The sequence below is a fragment of the Ruditapes philippinarum genome, unplaced genomic scaffold (genome assembly GCF_026571515.1).
Source record: "Ruditapes philippinarum isolate M1 unplaced genomic scaffold, ASM2657151v2 ctg2230_1_1_1_1, whole genome shotgun sequence".
Classification (NCBI taxonomy): Eukaryota; Metazoa; Mollusca; class Bivalvia; order Venerida; family Veneridae; genus Ruditapes; species Ruditapes philippinarum.
This window is the reverse complement of record NW_026863487.1, coordinates 54,552-77,891: the sequence shown is the minus strand read 5'-3', so window position 1 is coordinate 77,891 and position 23,340 is coordinate 54,552. Positions and strand designations below refer to the sequence as shown.

At 32.6% G+C, this 23,340-nt stretch overlaps 1 protein-coding gene across 1 annotated transcript; it reads right to left on the bottom strand.

Moving 5' to 3' along the window:
- Positions 1 to 1,158: 1,158 nt before the first annotated feature.
- Positions 1,159 to 22,425, bottom strand: LOC132722195 (uncharacterized). The gene is made up of 10 exons (XM_060706644.1): positions 22,263 to 22,425; positions 13,343 to 13,648; positions 12,415 to 12,768; positions 11,742 to 12,107; positions 10,783 to 11,094; positions 9,640 to 10,414; positions 9,094 to 9,164; positions 8,368 to 8,523; positions 7,746 to 7,957; positions 1,159 to 1,186 (listed from the first exon to the last, which is right to left on the bottom strand). The coding sequence occupies exons 2-6, from the start codon at positions 13,638 to 13,640 to the stop codon at positions 9,849 to 9,851; spliced, it is 1,896 nt and encodes a 631-aa protein (XP_060562627.1). The 5' UTR covers positions 13,641 to 13,648; positions 22,263 to 22,425; the 3' UTR covers positions 1,159 to 1,186; positions 7,746 to 7,957; positions 8,368 to 8,523; positions 9,094 to 9,164; positions 9,640 to 9,848.
- Positions 22,426 to 23,340: the final 915 nt, after the last annotated feature.

Genomic DNA, 23,340 nt, shown 5'->3' with positions numbered 1-23,340 from the left:
TAGTTTTCAATTGTTTTTGTTATTAAAATATTGGAAAATTTTGTTATAAAAATTGAAAAATTTTAAAATTTTGAACTGTTCAATTATGGAAAAAAAGAAAAATAATGACCTACTAGTTATAACCAATCAATATGTGAAATATAAAGACTTTGACATTTGAACTAGTGACATCAATATGACTAATAAATATGTGAAATATAAAAACTTTGTGATAAAAAAAATTTCCAGGTGATAAGTGGAAACCATAATTATTTACATTAAAAGCCCCTGTGACCTTGACCTTTGAACTAGTGATGGGGTCATCTACTACATTTGTACATATGGCTATTCAAAGTGAATATGAAATATGAAGCCTTTGTGATAAATAGTTTTCATGATAATGAGCGGAAACCATACAACAATTCAAAGCCCTGTGACCTTACCCTTTGACAAAGTGATTCCAATATCAATAGGGGACATCTACTAGTTATGACCAATCAATATCTGAAATATGAAGACTTGGTGATAAATAGTTTTTAAGATAATGAGTGGAAACCATGTGGTCTATAGATGGACAGACCAACCGACATTAGCAAAACAATAAACCCCCTCTTCTTCGAAGGATGGGCATAATTAGAAAAAGACGCACTTAAGCTGTACAAGCACTTACGTATCAGATCGACACCAGCTGCTTGTAGAGAACATTTTCATGAAGCAACATAGCAGACAAATGCAGAGTTGAGATGATCCAGTGAATTCCTTAATTGTATATAATATAGTAATTGATTTTATCATATAATTAAATTTAAATATGTCAAAATTGTGATATTGATGACATATGTGTGGAAGCAACATGATTACAATGATGACAATAAATGTTTAACTGAATTATACTCTTACGTTCCTTCCGTATTCTTGTTCATTGATAAACAATCGATTATCGACGTAGTATACTTTCCGGAGACCGTTGTACAAACATATAAGCTCCTGCACAGATTCAGCAGGTAAACAGGTAGTTTTTGTCAAATTGAACTCTGATTTAAAACCATTTTGGGGCAAAAAATTTTTGGGGAAAACGTTAAATGCATAAAACGGGGTTGTTTTTTTTCAGTCTCCCCCAAAATAATGGGTTTATAACCCCTTTGAAATTTATTTTTTCCGCATAGGTTTTCAAAGACAAAAAATCCATCATATTGGTGCCATTCATCTGGAAGTGGTAAATCCAATATAAGTAATAACTTGCAATCATCATTTTAAGATTTATTTGAGAATATATTATACTGTTTTCTGTAGATTTTTTATTTGTTAAGTCAGTTTGTAAACTTTTGCATCAATCTAAGGAGAGGTTGTGTTGCAGGTTAGAGAATTGAAAGAATGTGGGTCATTATAAAAATAAACACGCTGGTTCAATGCGCCTGCAATTCAATTTGCGCCAAAATAGTAAAAATATGTCCAAACTTCAGTGCGTGGGAATTTTGCTGGTTTTGCTTAGGGTTCGTACAGCAATCCCGATTGATATAAAATTCAAGGACTTTTTAAGCACTTTCTAACCTTTTTTTCCATTTTTCAAGCACAATTTGTTGAGTCTATATCCTCGTAACACAATGTTTAGCCAATATTAATTTATAAGTCATTCTTTGTTGAAAACACATTTTCTGGCTACAGTACACTTTAACAGTTAATATCGAATAACAACAAAGATGGCAACAAATACAAACTTAACTGCCACCCTGTTGTATGGCCCCCTGTTAAAACCCTAACTTCAATATATCACGCCCCCCACCCTCCCCAAAAAAAAAAAAACAGAATAGTATTTTTAATGTTAACTCTTTTCATGTAGATTTATAACTGTGCTTATAAGCAGAAAAGGTTTGAAAAGAGCAAGGTAATCGTTTATCCGCTCTTTTGTTGTTTTATCTGTCAATCAGTCAGGCATCATCGTTACAAAAAATCTCAAATTCATACCGTAACTCTGACATGCAAACATTGCTGAATTAAGTTAATCACACAAGCCCAAAGTCAATCATAAAGCCTACACTTTTTACAAATGGTGTTTGATTATCTAAGGGACACAACTAATGCTGGAAGCTTTCACTACAATTGAAATGGCTAACTGTTTCCATTTGTGATTTATGTTTTTCTTTTGTACTGGTTTTCAGTCTTTTCAATATAAATAAAATAACATGAAAATATGATACATATCTACATTATTAAATTGTTTTACAAAAATAATGTCAATATTCATTAAATGGTGAGTAAAAATCATTAGCATTATACATAGAATTGCAGGTGGTGGGGTAATGCAGAAATCTCGTGATGAGCGTTACATATCAGAATCTGGCTAAATGCTGTGTTGAGACCTTGGAATACAAGATGAGCATTATAGAGGGATTGAAGTGAAGTTTAAATCAACTGCAATATGTGCCTGTTACATTGAGCAAACATTACAAAATTCATTGCATGATTTTGGTACTGATTTTGGTTTTCTGTTGTTGTTTTTTGTTTTCTTTGGGTAACTGTTCATTTTTACCGACACAAGTCTGTCATTCAATCATTTTCAAGCACATTTGTATGGAATTTAAGCACTTTTTAAGCACTTTTAAAGAGAGTAATCAAATTCAAGGACTTTTAAGCACTATTATCTTTTTTAAGCACTTTTTAAGACAGGTACTGAAATTTAAGCACCTTTTAAGACTGTACGAACCCTGTGCTATTTAACTGTCCCTGCTGGGCCTAAACCATTAGATTTTTAACCAGAAAGTTGAAGTCCCTATGATTTCTGGGCAGAGATACAATTGACTTGTTTATTGTTAATAAAATGCTTTCAACACAACATAAGTCATAATAAATATTTGTAAATATTATAATCTGACCAAACTTTAGGTCACTGGACAAAAATGAAAGAAATTTATTGACACTGTAAATTGTATAAATATCCTAAATTATAGGAAGATGGGTAAAAAAAGTAATTTTTAAATCTAGGTCAATTTATCCCGTCCGTACATTTTCCATGAATTTCCATGAAAACTTCCGGAATTTTCATGGAAATTGCCAACTCTGGTTAATTCGGACTAGTTTTCCGGAGTTGTTCAAAGAAAACTGAAAAAAAAATCGCGAATTTTCATGTACTTTCTCCATGAATTTCCAGAGCTTTTTTCATGAAACTTTTCCAGAGTTTTCCATGAAAATGTTCCAGAGTTTTCAAAGCAACTCTGGAAATTGTTCTGCTAAAACGACATTCTACTCCGGAAAAAATGTTCAGGAGTTACTCTGGAAAATGTTCCGGAGTTACTCTGGAAAATGTTCCGGAGTTACTCTGGAGAATGTTCCGGAGCCGCTGTGGAAAAAATTCCGCAGTTAAAAATAGAATATGGGGTAAGATGCCATTCAGCCTTGAAACAATTCTGGAAATACTATGGAATTCACTCTGGAACATTTTGGAATTACTGAAATGATGGTTGCATAATAAAATCAAATGACCTTTTAATTTGCATTTAATATGTTTTTATTAGCAAATCCAAAAAAGCACTCTAGTCATCAAAAATTCAAACACATATAGTAATTTGCACATTTCACAATTATTTCTAAGTCAGAGTGTTTTATTCAAACAAATGTAATTTAACATCCATCTAGTACACATGTATATATCCTTCACTTCACATGATGCAACATCTTCTTGACTTGTGGTGTGACCTCTCTGGTGGTGGATACTGAAAAATATGAATTAATTGTATATAAATACATGTACTTGTGTTATATGCACAATGTCAATATAATTAGTATTGTTTAAACAGGATTGATAAAAAACATGAAAGGGTGAAAAAAGTTAAGATGGAAAACTTTCAATTCAATGATTTTTGCAGAATATCAGCACAGAGTTATCAAGTAAATACCATGCTTTGATGAAAATTAATTTTTTTGGTCAAAATCAACATTATGATAAACTTGTGTCAATTATTTCCCTGCTTTTCCTATATCTATGTAATGACAACTTTATGTAATGGCAGTTTAAATTACTCAATGATCTTCACAAGTACTTAATTACCACTGAAAGTTTGAGATGTGTTCAGTGGAGTCAGAATAGAGATGTGTTCAGTGGAGTCAGTATAACAATAATATATGCATAAAACATGAATAACAACATTTTGTTCAGTGTTTGGAAAATAGCATGCATTTATATGAAAACATGTTACTTCGACTTTTTTCAACAAAACAAACTAAATTATTACCAGGATAGTTCTGTAAGCATTCTGTATTCAACAGTACGTTTATCACTTTTCCCTCATCTGATATCCTTTGAGAGGAAACATCTCATGTGACTCCAAGACTTGAAAGTTTGCAACCTAATATGTTGAAAAAATAAACATATGTACATGAGTAACAAGAAATTACAATTAAGGCATATGAATTTTATTAAATGTGAATTTGGAAATTCATTGCTTGATATGGAATCTGTTTCAATCACAAATATTTTGAATGGAAAATTATAATCTCTGATTTAAAATTTCCCGCCATAATTTAAAAATGAAAAAGATTTTCTTAACTATTAATATTGTAAAGTTACATGTATGTAGAAATACAATCACTAAAACAGTGTATACTTGCAAAGAAAATTTGAAAAAACTAAAATAATAAGTGTTAAAAAATAAAAATACATTTGTACTTACTGTTAGAAATGGTTATATATACAATGATATACATGTAGTTCCCTCCATTTTATACATGAAATACACATGTTTAAAAATTCATATTTCCAGAAAACTTTTGTAAATTTGTCCAGTTTAAACTCATTTGATCTAATATCCAATGCTCAAACATAATTTTTCAAGTTATAACTTTTAAGCAGTTAGGCACTTATAAACATTATCTTTCAATGCTTCTGTTCAAATGACCCGCCTGGAAGGAGTGTTCTGACCTGTGATTTGTTCTGCAAGGGTATTAAGTTACTTGGGAGCTACAGTGTAATATAGTATGTTGTAAACCTGCTTTACCTCTTTCTATTCTCTTATATCAGAGAGGTGAGTTTAACTTTGGTGTTTATGAAAACAGTGGCTTCCACTTGAGGGGTCATAAATATTTACATTGTGGCTGATGCTGATTTGAATGTTCCAGAAATTAATCACTATACATAAGTTACTTCTACACAGGATGAATATATAGATAAAATATATACTTCAATAGAGATACATAATAAATTTATCATCACTTAATAAAGAAACATAAGTGCATAACAATTACATTTGTTCTTAAATTTAACTTGTTTCTCTTTAATTGTGTATTTATTTTTTCTAACTGAGGGTAATATATAATAATGAATCACTCAGATCTGAGGCTTGATATGAGATACCTTGAAAATAATGAGAGTTAAATGAAAAAATACCTTAATGCATTTTCAATGCCAAAGTGTGGCAATGGAGTTGCATGTGTTTTTTTTTAAGTTTTCTTTTTTGTTTTTTTTTTTTTGTTTTTGTTTTTTTTTGCAATAAGAAAAGAAATAGTTGAGCTCTTGGGGGGCTTATTACGGTTTCATTTTGTTTAACTATAAGTGTTTATTTTGCTAACTGCTACTTTTAATTACAATGAGTACACATGTATGACCAATCTCAATGCTAAGTAATTAAATTCATTTGTTCTTGCTGTTTCAACAATTTACAATTGTGTCAATGCCATATTTTAAATTGTCTTTATTTTCATTATGTCTTAAAACCAGAAAACTGTCTTATATTAAAAAGATTATTTATGCCTACTTAGGAAAAAATATTAAAGTTAAATGTATTAAGTGAAGTATATGTAAATGCAGAAATAAAATGAAAACTTCCTAAGTCCAAAACTTTCTCAAAAATGACTAAGTGTTTTCCAGAGTAAAACTGCTTGAAAATTGTCTAAGTGTTAACTTTCCAGAGTTTCCAGAACTGTTTCATGGTTTTTTCTTTGATGAAAAAGTCAAGTTCCAGAGTTCTCCATGAAAATTGTTCCAGAGTACTCTGTAAATACTGTGGAAAAAAGCTTGTTTCCATGAAAATTCATGGAAATTCATGGAAAATCAGTTATTTTCCAGAGTTTTTCCAGAAAGACTGTGGAAAATCTACAGACGGGCTATCAATGTTCATTTGTGCACATAGTCCAGCTTTACAAACAGTTGGTTACTATCTATAGTAAATATTATGAAAATATATTGACATGTTATTAAGATCCAAAATTAAGAACGACAAAACCTGTGTAAACAAAGCCGATAAACACCACTCAGACTGATATTTTTTTGATTCTAACAATAAACAAGAGGGCCATAATGGCCCTGAAATCGCCCACCTGTATATAAGCCCTTAGGATGGCGCTAATTAAACCCAGGTGCTTTTTTAACCAACTTGGTAGACACCCATTAGAAGAATGTTTCATGATAAATATCTAAGCTCTAGCTCTTGGGTTTTTTTAAAGAAGATTTTTTAAGTTTTTACTATAGACATATAAGGAAAATCAGACTCCAGGGTAGAGCCAATTTTAACCCCAGGGCTTTTTTTGAACAAACTTGGTGGACACTCATCAGACAATGTTTCATGCCAAGTATTTAAGCTCTGGCTCTTTAGATTTTTTAAAAGAAGATTTTTTAAGTTTTTACTATATACATATAAGGAAAAGCAATGACCCCTCGGTGCTCGATAAAAAATCATTCTTCAAACCCCCACCCATGTTACTTTAAAATGACCTCATTCTGACGCCTTTATGAATGCACTGCCAACTTAGGATGATGTCATTATGCAGCTTACTTTATGGCACCGATTTGTCTTATAGATTTTTTTTCAACTGATATGGGCAAACCTTTGGCGTCAGTGAATGTGAGATGTTATTTTAGCATCATATGAAAAATAAAACTTGATAAGAACAAAAAATATCAATAAAAATCATTATCTTACTGTTGCCTTAAAAATAGACTTTGTAAACTATTTTATCGAGGGTGAAAAAATAACAGCCGCATATACATGACCATTTATTTCTTCCTTGTGTATAGTGACATAGTTATGATGTGTGTTAGAATGCGACTTATATCATGGCTAAAGCTCTCAAAAAGAAGCAAGTAGGACACAAGGTCTTTACTTATGTCAACTTATGTCAACCAAAGCTTAATACCTTTACGATTTCAGAGGAGAAGGTTGTTTTATGTTTTTACTGACTCCTCCTAGGGAGGAGCCCATTTTTATTACAGGCCTTTAATTTGATATCCTAAATAAAGGTCTACTGAACAATTTTTCAGGGCAAATTTATTAATTCTGGCATTTATATTTCATATTGTGAACGTAAAACTGTGTCTCTGTGGCAAGGATAATTCTAACCCCGGGCCTCCAATTTTGACAACCTTAAAAGAGATCAACCAGACATTATTATTGTTGTAGTTTTTCGTTTGCTTGTCATGACAATGTGTTGGCGTGGATTGACTTTTTAAACTTTAAAATATGATCATCCAAAGAATACTGCTAGAAAATGTTGATATTATTGCCTCAGTGGTCGAACAGATACCTGGCGTAGATAATTATTACAAGATCTTTCATTGAGCACATGATACTCATGTGAGCAAACGCAAATGGAATAAGTTATGTGTTTTGTCAAAGATTTGGTTACTCTCATACATAAAACTTACAATTTTTACTGTTCACATTATATATCTTATGTCAGCAAAAAAATCATATGTTATTATCTCAATCACATTTCTTAGCGTAAAGGAATGAAATAAATGCCTCCTTAACAGGACACATATTATTATGAAGATCTACCTTTTTTAGCTAGCAGGTGTTTGCTGACATACAACCTTCTGTTATGATACTGGTCGTTACAATTGTAGACATAGTAATCTTCCCATTCAATGCACATTTTATTTTCCCTAAATTCTGCCACTGCATATTTATATCTGACTGGATTTCCAAGAGAAAGCAAATGTCTTTCAATTTCAAGTGTAATCTGCAATTCCACAAAATTGTTGTCCTGCCTGAAACGACGAATATTGAAAGAATCGTCTTATCGCAAAAGAAAACGGCAACGCCTTATCAATGTACATCAGACTTATTTAAAATCGATGTTTATTAGAAAAATAATGTTATTACTTTAAATGAATGTAGTAATTGCAATCATAAGTTGGTGAAACATGATTGTATTTTAGTTTCTACAAAATATAATTGTATTTTAGTTTCTACACTAACTGCATCATAATTTACATTACAGAACAACGATCCGTTTAAAAGATGCAAGCCCAGTTCTATCCTTATGCATTAATTTGTTTCTTTGTTTCCATGCATCTTTTTTCACGAATCCGCTCTTTGAACATTCCTTAACGCTTTCTTTTGCTGTTGTTTTTATGTTGTTTTTTTTACCCATGTTATAGAACAATATTATTGATACCTGACAATTTGCAGCACGTTTTGGCTACTACTCCAGGCACCGAATTGAGACAAATTCGTTCTAAACAACACTTGTCTGTTCCTCCAGACTAGACTTGGTGAAGAAAGAATGTGGAAAACTACTTTTATTAAATCACCTGTTCCTCCTGTACATGTTCTGAAAGACAAATTATGTTTCTACAAAGTATCTTTTAAAAAGAAAAACGGCTTAAACTCAGTACATGCTAATTGCAGTATATATACAGAACATTGTAAAAGCCAATATTTAACTAAATAACCTCAATGATTTTTGTGAGAAATATTTCATTGTTACTTAAATATTGCTGAATGTAAATGAAAGCTTTAAAATCAAGGTTAAAATTGTGGACTGAATTTGAAAAATACGAGGCGTACCCGCCTTACAAACTTCAATCAGCTTTTTTTGTAAAATACAAGACCGACCACACAAGAAATATTTGAATTACTCAATTAAAAAGAGTTATGTTCCAGACAAAGTTCAAAGTGTAAAAATAAACAAAGGGCAATAATTCAAAAATAAGGCAAGGCAGAGTTACGGTTCTTGTGCACAGCACACCTACTCAGTGAGATCTATCTACCTACAAAATTGCATGTTGATACCTCTTACTGTTTCAAAGTTATGTCCCGGACAATAAAAGCGGATGGACGGTCGAAGGGCTGGACAAAGTGGCGACTATATGCTCACCTTTCGGGGAGCATAAAAATGTACCTGCTGGCACTAGGTTGTTGGCCTTGTTGTGAATTCCCAGCTAGTTCGGATTGTGTTTTCTCTTTTTCGTTCTGTAATTGATGAACAAATTTATATAGTTAAGCAACAGAGATATATTTATAACAAAATGAATGCAAGAACATTTCACTGACCATTACCATTACTTTAATTATCAATAATTAATGTTTCAGTGACCATTCTTATCACGAATTAAAAGCAACTTGATATTCATTATTATTGAAATATTGTTTATGATGAGTAATTGTTTGTTCAAAATCGTATCTTTATGTCAATAGATGACCAAGATAAGCATGTCATTGTTTCAACTTGCACTCTAATTTGTGTCCTTATCATGATCAACTGTTTAACTAAATTAAAATATTACAAGAAATAGTTTCTAATAAAGTACTATTTTGATTATCACCAAAGACTTTCTTATCTTTCTTAAAATAATTTAACAACGATATTTGAGTAAAAGGCTAATAATTATTTTAAAAAAAAAGAATGTCTATTTTTCCAAAAATAAAAGTTTATATAAATAGAAACCATTTCGTTCTTTTTCATCTTTTCTTCTTCATCAAATTTCTGTTCCGTGTCATTCACATTTGTTTCCTCCAAATTCTTTTTTTCAAGTTCTTTTACAGATACTACGTTATCTGTAAGGGAATTACTGAAATTATCGTCTGGGCTAGTTTTCATGTCGTTTTCAAACGAGGCTGTTTCATTTATTGCCTTGTCATCTCCTGATTGGTTCTTCATATTTTGAAAAAACTTGGAATTGTTAGATCTGGCGGGTAGATAACCTTGTTATCTAACATTACACTTTTTTCTTTATCGCTGATGCTCCCATCACCAAAAACAAAAGTTGTATCTTTTTCTGTCACGATACTACTGTCGCAGACACCTACCTGTTCAACAGCTTCACCTTTGCTTTTGTCATCATTTGTTTCTTCTTCTGTTTGGTTCGTATCTAGGTCAAGCTGTTCATTGCCCATTTTGACATTCTTGTTCTGTTCTAGGTTAAATCTCTCAGCATGTCCTTTACTCTTACGTTCTCTTTTCTTTACCTTTTTTGCTTTTGTTCCCCCTCCTCCACTTTTCCGTTTACGCAAATCATTCTGACTCGTTCCCTTGCCCGACAGCATTGTTTCATCAGGCGTTGACTTATTCTCTCCTACGGGGTCAGTATTTATTTCTTCACTTTCTATTTCAGAATCATTTTCGGATTCATATTGTGTGACTTTTTCATTTTCGTCGCACAATAGCTGTGTAACAGTCGAATGGGATAATGAATATTCACTTCCAGCTAAATTCTGTGATTCTATGAAATTACAAAAAGAAATCAGCCTTAAATTCATTACTTTTATAGATGATAGTATTTCAGGTTTCAGTCATAATATGAGTTCATGGCATAAAATATTATGGTATAAGCTCTTAAGAACTCATTGAATATATCACAGTTCAGTATTTAAATCTAAAAAGTGTTCATACCTAATTTTAAGCAAATTAAGACCATCTATTTTATACATCTGAATCAAGAATAACTTACTTAAACATCAACATAAATTAATTTTTTTAATGATTCAAAGAAATGATTTGAAGATAAAATTGCAAGCAAAATGTATTGATTCTGTAATGATATTTGTTGTATGTAACAGGCAGTTATACATTCCTAATAAATGTATTTACCATTTAATGATAATGTTTCATCTTTATTTTCTGCATTTCCTTTTGACATGTTAGCATCAAGAGTTTTTGAATCTACGAAGTGCGTATCAATATGAACATTAAGCTGACTGATTGCCGTCTGCTCACAGACATTTTCACTTAAACTTGTTTTTATCAGTTCGCGTTGTGAGTGTTCTTCATCTTCAGTAGTGTCTCTAACATTAGCACAATTTGAATACACAGCATCCGTCCGTTGCAGCACTTCCAAATTTCTCTGTAGAGATGATTCACCGTCAAAGGTACAATTTACTAATTCATCTGTTGGCTTACGTCCTTTAAACAGATGGTACAATATATTTAAAATGCATTATCATAATATACTTTTCATATTATTGATGAACAATAATATAGTATTGTCCAATCTTTAGCTGATCTCTAATTAAAATATTATGCTGATCAAAATTGATCCGTTATCTTTTTGTTCACTTATTTTCATTATTATCCTTATTCTCAAATAATTAGTTTTATTATAATTATTGTCATTTAATACTCAAATTCAACTTTGATCCCATGGTCTGTGATTTAACGTACAGTTACAGCTGGTAGTGCTTACAGGAAATCGACTTAAGATATCATCATATAAGTAATTATTTAGTAAGTTATTTTCGTAGCCATTTATGTTTGCCCTTAAGTATGTATAATACAATTATTTAATACTCTGATATGAAGTTAGAGATAAATCTTTTTATTTGCTTCAAATTTAAATTTCTATTACTTTGTTCATATATTAAAAATATATTTACATACAGGCAATTAAAAAATGAGCTTATTCACAGGAAGGCCTGATTGAAACATTTATACCATATCAGTATAATCCTCCCTTTAATATACATTGTTTTTGAAAGCTGCTTAACAAAAACATGTAAACCTACTTTGAATATTTTTTGTATTTATTACCGTATTAAACTTAATAATATTACCTTCAGTTCCTGTTATTTCAACTTTATTGTCATCTGTTTTTGACAAGGCTTCATTATGAATCAAAACATTTGCACTCTTTTGAGCATCTTTTTCACTGTAACTTGGTAGTGATTTTACATCAAAGGTATCATTCTGTGCACCAGTTTTAACTTCAGGATTATCTCTATCAGTTTGTTGGCTCACATTTCCACTTAAATTCCTTGGTATCTCATTGTCATTTGGAAGAGGCATGCCTTCATGATTGTCATTAATTTCGGCAACAGTTGAGCGTTCTTTTTCATTACTTTGTGCAAGTACATTATTTCTCTCAAAGGGAAACCCATCTTTGTCGGCATGTTTTACTAATTCTTTATGTATTCGGTTTCCTATAAACGTCAAAAAGATTAATAACCTAAGAGTCAAAATGTCTTTTGAGAAAACTGAAAATTGAATTTTCAAAACGACAACTTTATATTTTGACCATATTGTTTTCTAGCTTCTTATGAATTTTTTCTCAGAAAATACTTGAAAATAAATGGAGCTGATGTATGTGCTTACATTCATTTGTGATAATGCGTTTCAAAGATGCAGCGGTAATGGACAGAAAGTCTATTCAACTTCTCAAATTAATATAACACATATTTTGCCTAACTGTTGTTATTAATTCTGTATTATAACAAAGGTTTGCTTTACCTTTTGTTTCTTTTATTTCATCTGTTCTATTTTCGTCATATTTTGAGGCATCTACATCATGAATTGGAATGGGTTTACTCTTTTGATTATCTTCACCCTCTTTACGAAATGTTGATTTCAATTCTACATCTTTAGCATCAATAGGCACACCATTTATCACTTCAAACTGACTGCTGTCTGTGCTTTCTTTCTGTTCTCTTTCATTTCTAGTTATTTCATTGTTGATTGTTAGTGGTTTGCCTTCACATCTGTCACTTATTTCCGTAAATGTAGAGCACGCCTTATCATTACTTGGTGTTAGTGCAGTATCAGCGGTTGATGCATCTTGATCAGCACTTCTAACAGTTTCTTTTTCTGTTTTAGCATCAGATATAATAACATTACAAACGCAACAGTCATAAAAAATCGTGATGGCGATGTTGGCATTGTTATCTTGAACAGAATATTATCAAACCTTTTGCAAATTCCTTTATAAAATGTCAATCTTCATCATCATTACTATTATATATAGTTATTTAGAAATGTTTAAATTGTAGTTAATCTACGTTATAGCTTAAACAAATTCAATTTAGGCAGTGGTTTTTTGCAATTTTTAGAACAACTTGTGGCTTTCTGAAGGTGAAAATATAGCGCAAACCAACATTTTATAGAATTTTCATTTTCATTTCAATTTAACAGGCATTGTACATAGCAGAGGCTATCTATAGGAACAGCTTTATCTTCTAGCTGATATTAGTCAGATGCTGTATGGTTTTGGTGAAGAATGTGCACAGGGCATTTTAAGGGAAAATATTAGCATTTTTAGGGGAAAATATACCTTTTTTGGCTAGGGAATACAGCCTTTATTCGGCTGTAAAATACACGAAATCACTGTTAGGTTAGATGCCAATAGATAGCATAAAAATTTTGATTTGAAAAAGGCATTTACCTTTGGATGTGTCTTTCTTTAAGCCACATTCAGCGCAAAATAAACTTCCCGGCTCTAGAATAGTTTCACATCTCTGGCATTTTTCTGACAAACGTTCAAATAGACTTTTGTCAATTCGAGTTCCACATTTAGTACAAAAGTTTTGTGTCTGTTTCAAGTCTGCTCCGCATGGTTTACTTTCGAATGTCCCGTTACATTTAATCAACACTTCTGCAGATATGTCTATCATTTTACTGCCACATGACTGACAGAAGTTACCGTTACCCTGCCAGCCACAATTTGAATTGGAACATCTCATATTATGTTCTGTAAAAAAATATAAGCTTTAAACAATGAATGTTTGTTTCTGACCAAGGAACTATTAGTTTTTAATTCAATTCGTTATTTGTCGTACATTTCTTGCATGGATCCAGACAGAGCTAAGTAGTTTGAGCTCGCAAAACCTAGTGGAAATCTGCATAATTTTACACCTATTTCCCTCTGGAAAACTAGAAAAATGTCATCCCCTCGCCCTGAAATTGCTCACCTGTATATAGGCCTCTGGGCCGAGGCCAATTTAAAATCAGGGGCTTTTATTTGAACAAACTTGGAAGACACCCATTAGAAGATGTTTCATTATAAAATATCTAAGCTCTAGCTCTTTGAGGGTTTTATTAGAAGATTTTACATAAAAACAATGATCCCCCCCCCCCTAGGAGGGGCCAATGTTGACCCCAGGGCTTTTATTTGAACAAACTTGGTAGACACTCACTAGAAGATATTTCATGCTTAGTATCTAAACTCTAGCTCTTTGGGTTTTTTATAAGAAGATTTTTTAAGTTTTTACTATACACATATAAGGAAAATCAATAAACCCCGTGGCAAGGCAAATTTTTTACTCAAGGGCCCTTTTTTAACAAACTTGGTAGACACCCATTAGAAGATGTTTCATGGTAAATATCTAAGCTCTAGCTCTTTGGGGTTTAAAAAAAGATTTTTAAGGTGTTTACTATATATTAAAAGGAAAAAACCAATGACCCCCTAGGTCGGGCTAATTGTTACCCCAGGGCTTTTATTTGAACAAACTTAGTAGACCTACACTAGAAGATGTTTCATGCTTAATATCTAAGCTCTAGCAATTTTGCTTTTTAAAAGAGGATTTTTTAAAGTTTTTACTAAATTCAAATAAGGAAAATCAATGACCCCCTGGGGCGGGGCCAATTTTTACCCAAGGGCTTTTATTTGAACAAACTTGGTAGACACCCACTAGAGGATGTTTCATGTTTAATATCTAGGCTCTAGATATTTGGGTTTTTGAAAAGAAGACTTTTTAAGTTTTTACTATATACAAATAAGGAAAATCAATGATACCCCCCACCCCCACGCCACTTTGTGACAGGTGAGCTAAAAACAATTGATGAAACACAAACAATATTTACAACTTAAATTCATCCAAACATCATAGAAGTTGGACTTCTATATCTGTTGATGATCGCCCAACTAAATGGTGAAGCTCAAATACTACAATATACACAACTGTTGCACATCCAATATCAGAGAAGCTGAGTTTCTATGTATTCTGTGGTACGTTTTTCTTTAGTGGACAATCAGCAACTACAGGAGTTATATCCTTTTCTTACACGGAAAGCCCGTGTGGGCTGTAACGCCCTTAGATAACCTGTATGACGTGTATAAGTTAGAATATAATCACATTAAAATCAATAGAACAATATATGTCTAAGTGAACAAGCAATTTTGTTGAATTTATTACTTACACAACAACTGGAGACATAAGGCTTTATTTATATACATGTATTTATCATAACATGAACAGTAATATTCTTTGAACATGATAAAATTTCAGGGCAATAACAGAAGCCATAACTCTCTGTTAAAGAGTATTATCTGGACATGCCAATGAGATACAAATTGCTTTTTTTGTATTAACGGTTCCCATAAAGTTTTGTTTGAATCAATTCAGCATTTGCAAAGAAATAGCAATATTGCTCTATATGCATTCTACATAAATACTCAAGGGTCATTACTCTGTGTTAAAGCGTATTGACGGTTCCAATATAGTTTTGTTGCAGTTGCAGAGAAATAGCATAGAAATGATTATATGCATAATGCATAACTCATCAAGGGCCATAACTCTGTGTTGAAGGGTCGAACCGTAACAAGGCGATGATATGCGCATCTCCTCTTGGTATTGATGGTTCCCATAAAGTTTCATTGAATTCCAAAGTACTTGCAGAGAAGTAGCACAGAAAGATTATTGCTCTATATGCATACTGCATAACTAATCACAGGTCATAATTCTGTGTTGAAGGTCGGACTAGAGCAAGGCGACGCTATGCGCATCTCATCTTGGTTTTGAATGTTCCCATAAAGTTTCGTTGAATTCCAGCAATTAGTTGCAGAGAAGTAGTGTGGACACCATTATTACTCTATATGCTTACTGCTTACGGGCCATAACTCTGTGACGAAAGGTCTAACTAGAGCTGGGCAACAATATGCGCACTCTCTCTTGGTATTGATGGTTCCCATAAAGTTTCATTGAATTCCTGCCTGTAGTTGCAGAGAAATAGCACGGAAACGATTATTGCCTTACATGCATAATACTTACCTAATCAAGGGACCTTACTCTGTGTTGAAAGGTCGGACCTAAACAAGGTGAGGATATGCGCATCTCATCTTGGTATTGATGGTACCCATAGTTTCATTGAATTCAAGCAAGTAGTTGCAGAGAAATAGCACAGAAATGACCATTGCCTATATGCATATAGCATAACTAATCAAGGGCCATAACTCCGTGCTGAAGGGTTAAGCCGGAACAAGGCGACGATATGTGCACATTGTCTTGGTGCGACATGTCTTGGTATTGTAATTGATTGTTCACATAAAGTTTCATTGAATTCCTGCCAGTAGTAGCAGGAAAGTAGCGCGGAAACGATTATTAATTGCTCTATATGCATACTGCATAACTAATCAGGGGTCATAACTCTGTGTTGAAGTGTCGGGCCGGAACAAGGCGATAATATGAGCATCTCCTCATGTTAATGATGGTTCCAATAAAGTTTTATTTAATTCCTGCCAGTGGTTGCAAATAAGTAGTTTGCTCTATATGCATAATCAAGGGTCATAGCCCTGTGTTAAAAGGTCGGACCGATATGCGCATCGAGATCTCACTTTGGTATTGATGGTTCCCATATAGTTTTGTTGAATTCCAGCCAGTAGTTGTAGTAAACTAGCACGGAAACGAAATTCGGACGTACGGATGGACGGATGTTAACGGAACAGTAATCATGTTGCTACTCTATTGTTCTCTCTATTGTTCTTTTAGCCACACAAAAGAAAGCATTATAGAATGAATGACATCAAAGAGAACATATTGTCCCTCTAGCCACATTATTATTGTCCCGTTAAAGCGTAAGGACGGACGGACTAAAAACGCGAAAACAATATCCCCCGCCAAGGGCGCCGCCATTTCGAAAATATTGCACCGGTTCTATACCTAGATATAACATGATGCTTTTGAAAAAGACTTTCCGCGGATACAGTAACAATATAAACATTTTACAATTCCTAACTTACCAAATATAATAAACAATTGTTGTCCAGAAAGGTTATTTCAGTTCAAGAGACGTAAGTCTTGTATCACTAAACAAGCGTATTCATATTATAAATGAATTCGTCAAGACATTATCTATATCTCAAATAAACTAACGACGCGTCTTTTAAAATGATGACCGCGCGCGGATAAAATTCGAAAACAAAAAAAGTGCAAAAACAACAAGAGGGCCATGATGGCCCTGAGGTCGCTCACCTGTATATAGGCCCCCGGAGCGGGACCAGTTTAAACCCCAGGGCTTTTATTTGAACAAACTTGGTAGACACCCATTAGAAGATGTTTCATGATGTAAAGTTTTTACTACACACATATGATGAAAAACAATGACCCCCCCGGCAGGCCCAATTTTAACCCAAGGGCTTTAATTTGAACAAACTTGGTAGACACCCATAAGAAGATGTTTCATGCTAAACATCTAAGCTATTGCTCATTGGGTTTATTTAAAAGAAGATTTTTTAAGTTTTTACTATACACATAATTAGTTAAAAACAATGACACCCCTGGAGCGGAGCCAGTTGTGACCCCAGGGCTTTTATTTGAACAATCTTTGTAGACACTAGAAGATGTTTCATGCTTAATATCTAAACTCTAGCTATTTCGGTTTTTTCAAAGAAGATTTTTAAGTTTTTGCTAGACACATATTAGGAAAATCAATGACCCCCGGGGCGGGGCCAATTTTGACCCCAGGGCTTTTATTTGAACAAACTTGGTAGACACTCACTAGAAGATGTTTCATGCTTAATATCTAAACACTACCTATTCGGGTTTTTTCAAATAATATTTTTTAAGTTTTTGCTATACACATAAAAGGAAAATCAATGACCCCCGGGGCGGGGCCAATTTTGACCCCATGGCTTTTATATGAACAAACTTGGTAGACACCCATTAGAAGATGTTTCATGCTAAATATCTTAGCTCTATCTCTTTGAGTTCTTTAAAAGAAGATTTTTTTAAGTTTTTACTATATGCATATATATAGGGAAAATCAATGACCCCCTGGGGCGGGTCCAATTTTGACCCCAGGGCTTTTATTTGAACAAACTTGGTAGACACCCATTAGAAGATGTTTCATGCTAAATATCTTAGCTCTAGCTCTTTGCGTTCTTTAAAAGAATATTTTTTAAGTTTTTACTATATGCATATAGGGAAAATCAATGACCCCCCCCCCCCTGAGGCGGGGCCAATTTTGACCCCAGGGCTTTTATTTGAATAAACTTGGTAGACACTTACTTGAAGATGTTTCATGCCAAATATCTAAGCTTTAGCTCTTATGGTTTTTTAAAAGAAGATATTTAAAGTGTTTTCTTTCGGTTGCTATGGCAACCAGAGTTCTGCATGAAATTAAATTCTTTGAACAATTTTTAAAGGTGACCACCAAAGGAACATTCCTGTGAAGTTTGGATGAAATTGGCATAGTGGTTTATGAGGAAATGTCATTTAAAGTAAAAGTTTACGGACGGACGGACGCCGGACGAAAAGCGATCACAAAAGCCCACCCTTTCACTTTGTGACAGGTGAGCTAATAAAATAAATAAAAAAACAATTCTAGAAACAAGTATGTATGTGTTTGACCAGTAATACAGAGTTTTATTTTAAAAAAAGACATATTATTGAATGTTTTACTGACATGCATTGTCTTTTTCAAAGTGTCTGTACTAAATTTTCAAATTAGATATATCAGCAAATTAAATTTAATTTGTTCGATATATTTTGTTCGGTCACAAAATGTAGAAATTTTCGGAGAACGAAAAATGTTTGTTGATAGGAATTAAATCTCTCATATATGTCATAATTTTTTTCTTTTGTGTGTTTGTTTGTGTGTGTTTTTTCTGTTTATTATTTTTTTGCTGTTTTTTTATTATTATTTTTTTTATGTATTACATCACAGAATCCATGTGCAGCCATCGACTAACCCCCTTCCCTCCCCCACACAAGGCCACCCCCACTCCCACCTTGCCATAGCAATATAACAGTGTATATGTTTCTTACATTATGACGTCGGACTTAGTAACGGGGAAAACCTATACTTTCATTTTGACGCGAAGTCGGCTATCAAAGGATCGAAGTCAGCTATCAAATAAAGATAATTAAATGATATAATCTTAAAATGTAAATACAAGCGAATTGTAGGTATCAGACTGCATGTAAAATTATATTGAAAGGTCAACCTGTATAAAGCTATGTCTTTTTAAAAGGTTGCCTAAAGCTATAATGTCTCCTAAACAAACACGTCTGCTAAGTGCAACGATTTTCGTATTCAGAAAATACAAAGCTAACATTCAATCTATGACACAGAAGTTTAACGACAAACCGAACAACAATTAAGTACATTGTAGTTCTCAAAACAGCTTAAAACTAGCGATTTAAAAGAAAGAAATATTTTTATTTTGTTACAAGTATCCAACAAATTACAACGCATTTAAAGTTTAAAAGTAGCGTTGGCTTATAGAATTGTCAATAAATGCACAATCACAAATAACGCGGATGAATATGATTTTAATCAATGAAAATGCTATTTTTAGCGATGTCGATTACCAAATACTACACAAATACACTTAACGAAACTTATAAGTACTCCGATTTCAAACTTGCAGGAAAACTCCGGTTTTCAAAATATATACCAAATCAATGTTGAAAATGTGTACTGACTCTACTTTCCGACTGCATGAATGATTTTAAAACAAAATCAATCATCCGAAACGCAATATGGCGGTCACATGCAAAAACCCGAAAATGGGCACGTGCATTTCGTGCAAGATGCCCACATTGTGTATTTTGATGCAAATTGTTAGTTTATTGATGTGCCTAACATAAAAACACAAAATGGCCCGAATGTCGCTGCAACAAAGAGGAATTGCCATTGGGCTATTACAGGGCGGCAAATACGAGGTATTGACTAAATTGACTAAACTTGAAGGTATTTGATTTTTTTTACAATGGTGATCTCAGTTACTGATTTTCTGTTAAGTTTGAGTTATTGTAAAATGTATTTACTATTATAAAATGATGATACTATGATTAAAGTTTATACAGTATCGACTTAGACTAGTTATAGTAATTCTAACACAATATAATAATCAAAGGGCTGCAAGCTCTGTGATATTTTCTGATCTTTGCAATCTAAATCATACTGACTATCTGTATGTATTTTCCTATATAAGTTTATTTTTATATACTATAATTCATCTTACGCACGACTGCGTTAAGATTTTTTTCCTATAACAGTTTGAGATTGATACATATGGAATTTTGCATGACTAGAGTTGCATCAAAAATCATTTTTTATGACAGCCACACTTTATCCTTGCATATCGTGGCTACTTCCTTAAAAAAGACACTTAAAAAAAAAAGTTGCCTCGACTAGGATTTGAACCTAAGGCCTCTCACACCCTAAACGAGCGCGATACGAGCGCGATACCCCTGCACCACGGTGAAGTAATACGTAATATGTAGCCTGAATAAAAACAAATACATTGTAATTCTAAATTGAGAATTACCATTTCGTGTTTGTAATCCTTATCAATTTCGAGGTATTTTGGTTTAACACTGATAAAAATAATTTAGCCAAAATCTTCTTGCCAAAACAGTCCGACATGTATATATTCCACTACTCGGCAGTCAGATTTATTTGTGTACTACGCCCTGGAGTATTCAGTAATCGACATAGCTAAAAATAGCATTTTCATTGATTAAAATGATATTCATTCGCGAAATTTGTGATTGTAACCTCATATTTCTATTGACTAATCTGAACTTTCAATGCACTGTAATTCGTTAAATGCCTACATTAAAAATTATTCTGTCTTTTAAATTGCTGGTTTTTTAAGCAGTTTTGAGTGAGAACTACTTTGCGTTGTTAGGTCTGTTAGGAAATTTTGTGTTAGACCGTGGATGTTAGCTATGTATTTACTGATCTTGCGATCAGAAAATACAAAAAATGGCCGGAGTACTTATAAGTTTCGTTAAGTGTAAATCTGACTGCCGAGTAGTGGAATATAAAAAAATTCTACATGACGGACTGTTTGGGCGAGATTTTCGCTAAATTATTTACTTAAATTTTAAACAACAGGTTTATCCTGAACAAAATACCTCGAAATTAATAAGGATTACAAACCGAAATGCAATGGAAGTTCTAAATTTAGAATGACTTGATTTTATTCAGGCATGGTGTGTATACCTTCTCCGTGGTGCAGGAGTAACGCACTCGTTTAGTGTGTGAAAGGTCTGGAGTTCATATCCCTGTCGAGGCAACTGTTTTTAAAATTCTTCTTTAAGTGTCTGTTAAGAAAGTAGCCATGATATGCAAGGATTAAGTGTGGCTGTCATAAAAAATGAACATAAATGATTTTTTGATGCAACTCTAGTTATGCAAAATTCAATATGTATAAAACTCTGGTGCCTTGCAAGATGAATTATAGTACATAAAAATAAACTTACACAGGAAAATACATACATATATACAGTACGATTTAGATTGAAAAGATCAGAAAATACCACAGAGCTTGCAGCCCTTTGATTTACTAAGGATATTGTATATTTGTTTACACAGCCAACTACAGTATAGTGTGTATGTAAAAACAGTTACATTAAAAAAGTTTCTGTTTTTTTTTATTTTATAAATTTGTAATTTTGCTATACAAAAAAAACACACACAAAAAAACCTGACATACGGTATAAAATGTACGAATTTTCGAAAAATCTCAAAACGAAAGTAGGTATATATCATACTGTTTTAAGATATCGAATATGGAATACTGCCAGCATATATCAATAGCTTTAGATCACATTTTCAGAAAATAACAAAGTCGTTGTTATCAACAAATAATAAACATAAATTTACAACTATAAAATTTGTCTACATCGACATAAAAAAGATTTATAGAATTGTAATCACAAGCATTAATACCCTCGATCAATAAAACAAAAAAAGAGATAGAGTAGACACTGAAAACTGTCCAAATCCTGACGTTTTAAGTATTTTATTGTACATTGCAAATCTAGATGACTATATTCATTTCAATATAAATCCATTTTAGTATTTTGTCTCACGTGTTCGCATTTTGTACAAGATGTTGTGGTGAATAATGTATGTATTATATCTATTTGTATGAAAAATAAAGACTAAAATCATTAAAATGGTCGATATCACCATGCCTATTTAATTGTGCACAACTTACGTAATACATGACAAAGTTAGCATTATACTGTCTACTAAACAATATAAAATCTAGATTACTACACGCAACATAAATACACAATAACATTTAATATTTTATCACATTTGAAAATAACGATTCTAAATCAGCTTACCTTTTATTCCGTTTTCTTCATTTTGACAGAAACAGAAGTGGGAATTCCCTGTGAAAATTCCTCTCACGGTATAAATGACATGTAACCTGATATTATTAGCTAGTGGTATAGATAAAAAAAAAAGTGCACTACATACAGCGCGTGCAGATTTCTGTCGTCTGTAGTTTTCTTATCTGAATCGTTACCCTCTTTTTACTATTGTCTATATTATTATTTTGAAATTTATATATGTATGAATAGTTATAGTGCACCCGACTTGCTTGTACATTTGAGAATATTTTTACTCTGTTGAACAAAAAGTAACGTGACTTTAAAAGTATTTATTTAAACAACGCCGTTACGTGTGATATTATTTAAGTTAAACGCCAAAAAAAAATACATTTCAATTATTTAAATCTACGTACATACTGGTATTTTGTTAATATTTACTTCACTTTAGCGTAACTGATTACACTGTGGTGTACTCTTATAAGTTGGTATAATTATACCTAAACGATGTTTTAAGCCATTTCCAAATAGAATATTACCTTAACATGTATTAATCTTACTTACAATAACTTTCTTAAATAATTGCAAGTAGCTGTTTGTTGGCTAAGGATATAGTGTTTTTTTTTTAATATTTATTTAACATTGTTATCATTGTTCATCATTCACGCTTAACACGATTGATTGTCTCAGTTCCTATCAACTATTGCGAAATACTTGCAATTCCGATGTTCCTCCTTGATTAAGACTGTTACACAGTTAACTGTTCGACAAATATCTAGCAAATAACTTCAAATAAGCAGTTGATTTCCCGGTTATATGACAATGAGTGGCGTTTAGACAACTAATTCACCTTTTAAGTACAGACATTGCCTATAATAATTCTGATAACCCATACATCGTTAACTTTTTCTTGAACAACATATACATTTTTTGGTCTGTTTTTTATCATAATCTTAATCCGAAATTTTTGCATCGCGCTGAAGTGTCCATGTCTAGTCACCTTCGTTTTAGGTGAATTACCTTCGTTTTTGTTAAGCCCCATTTACACAGTCCCGGTTTGGCGTCCCGGTTTGCCACGGTTTAGTCCACC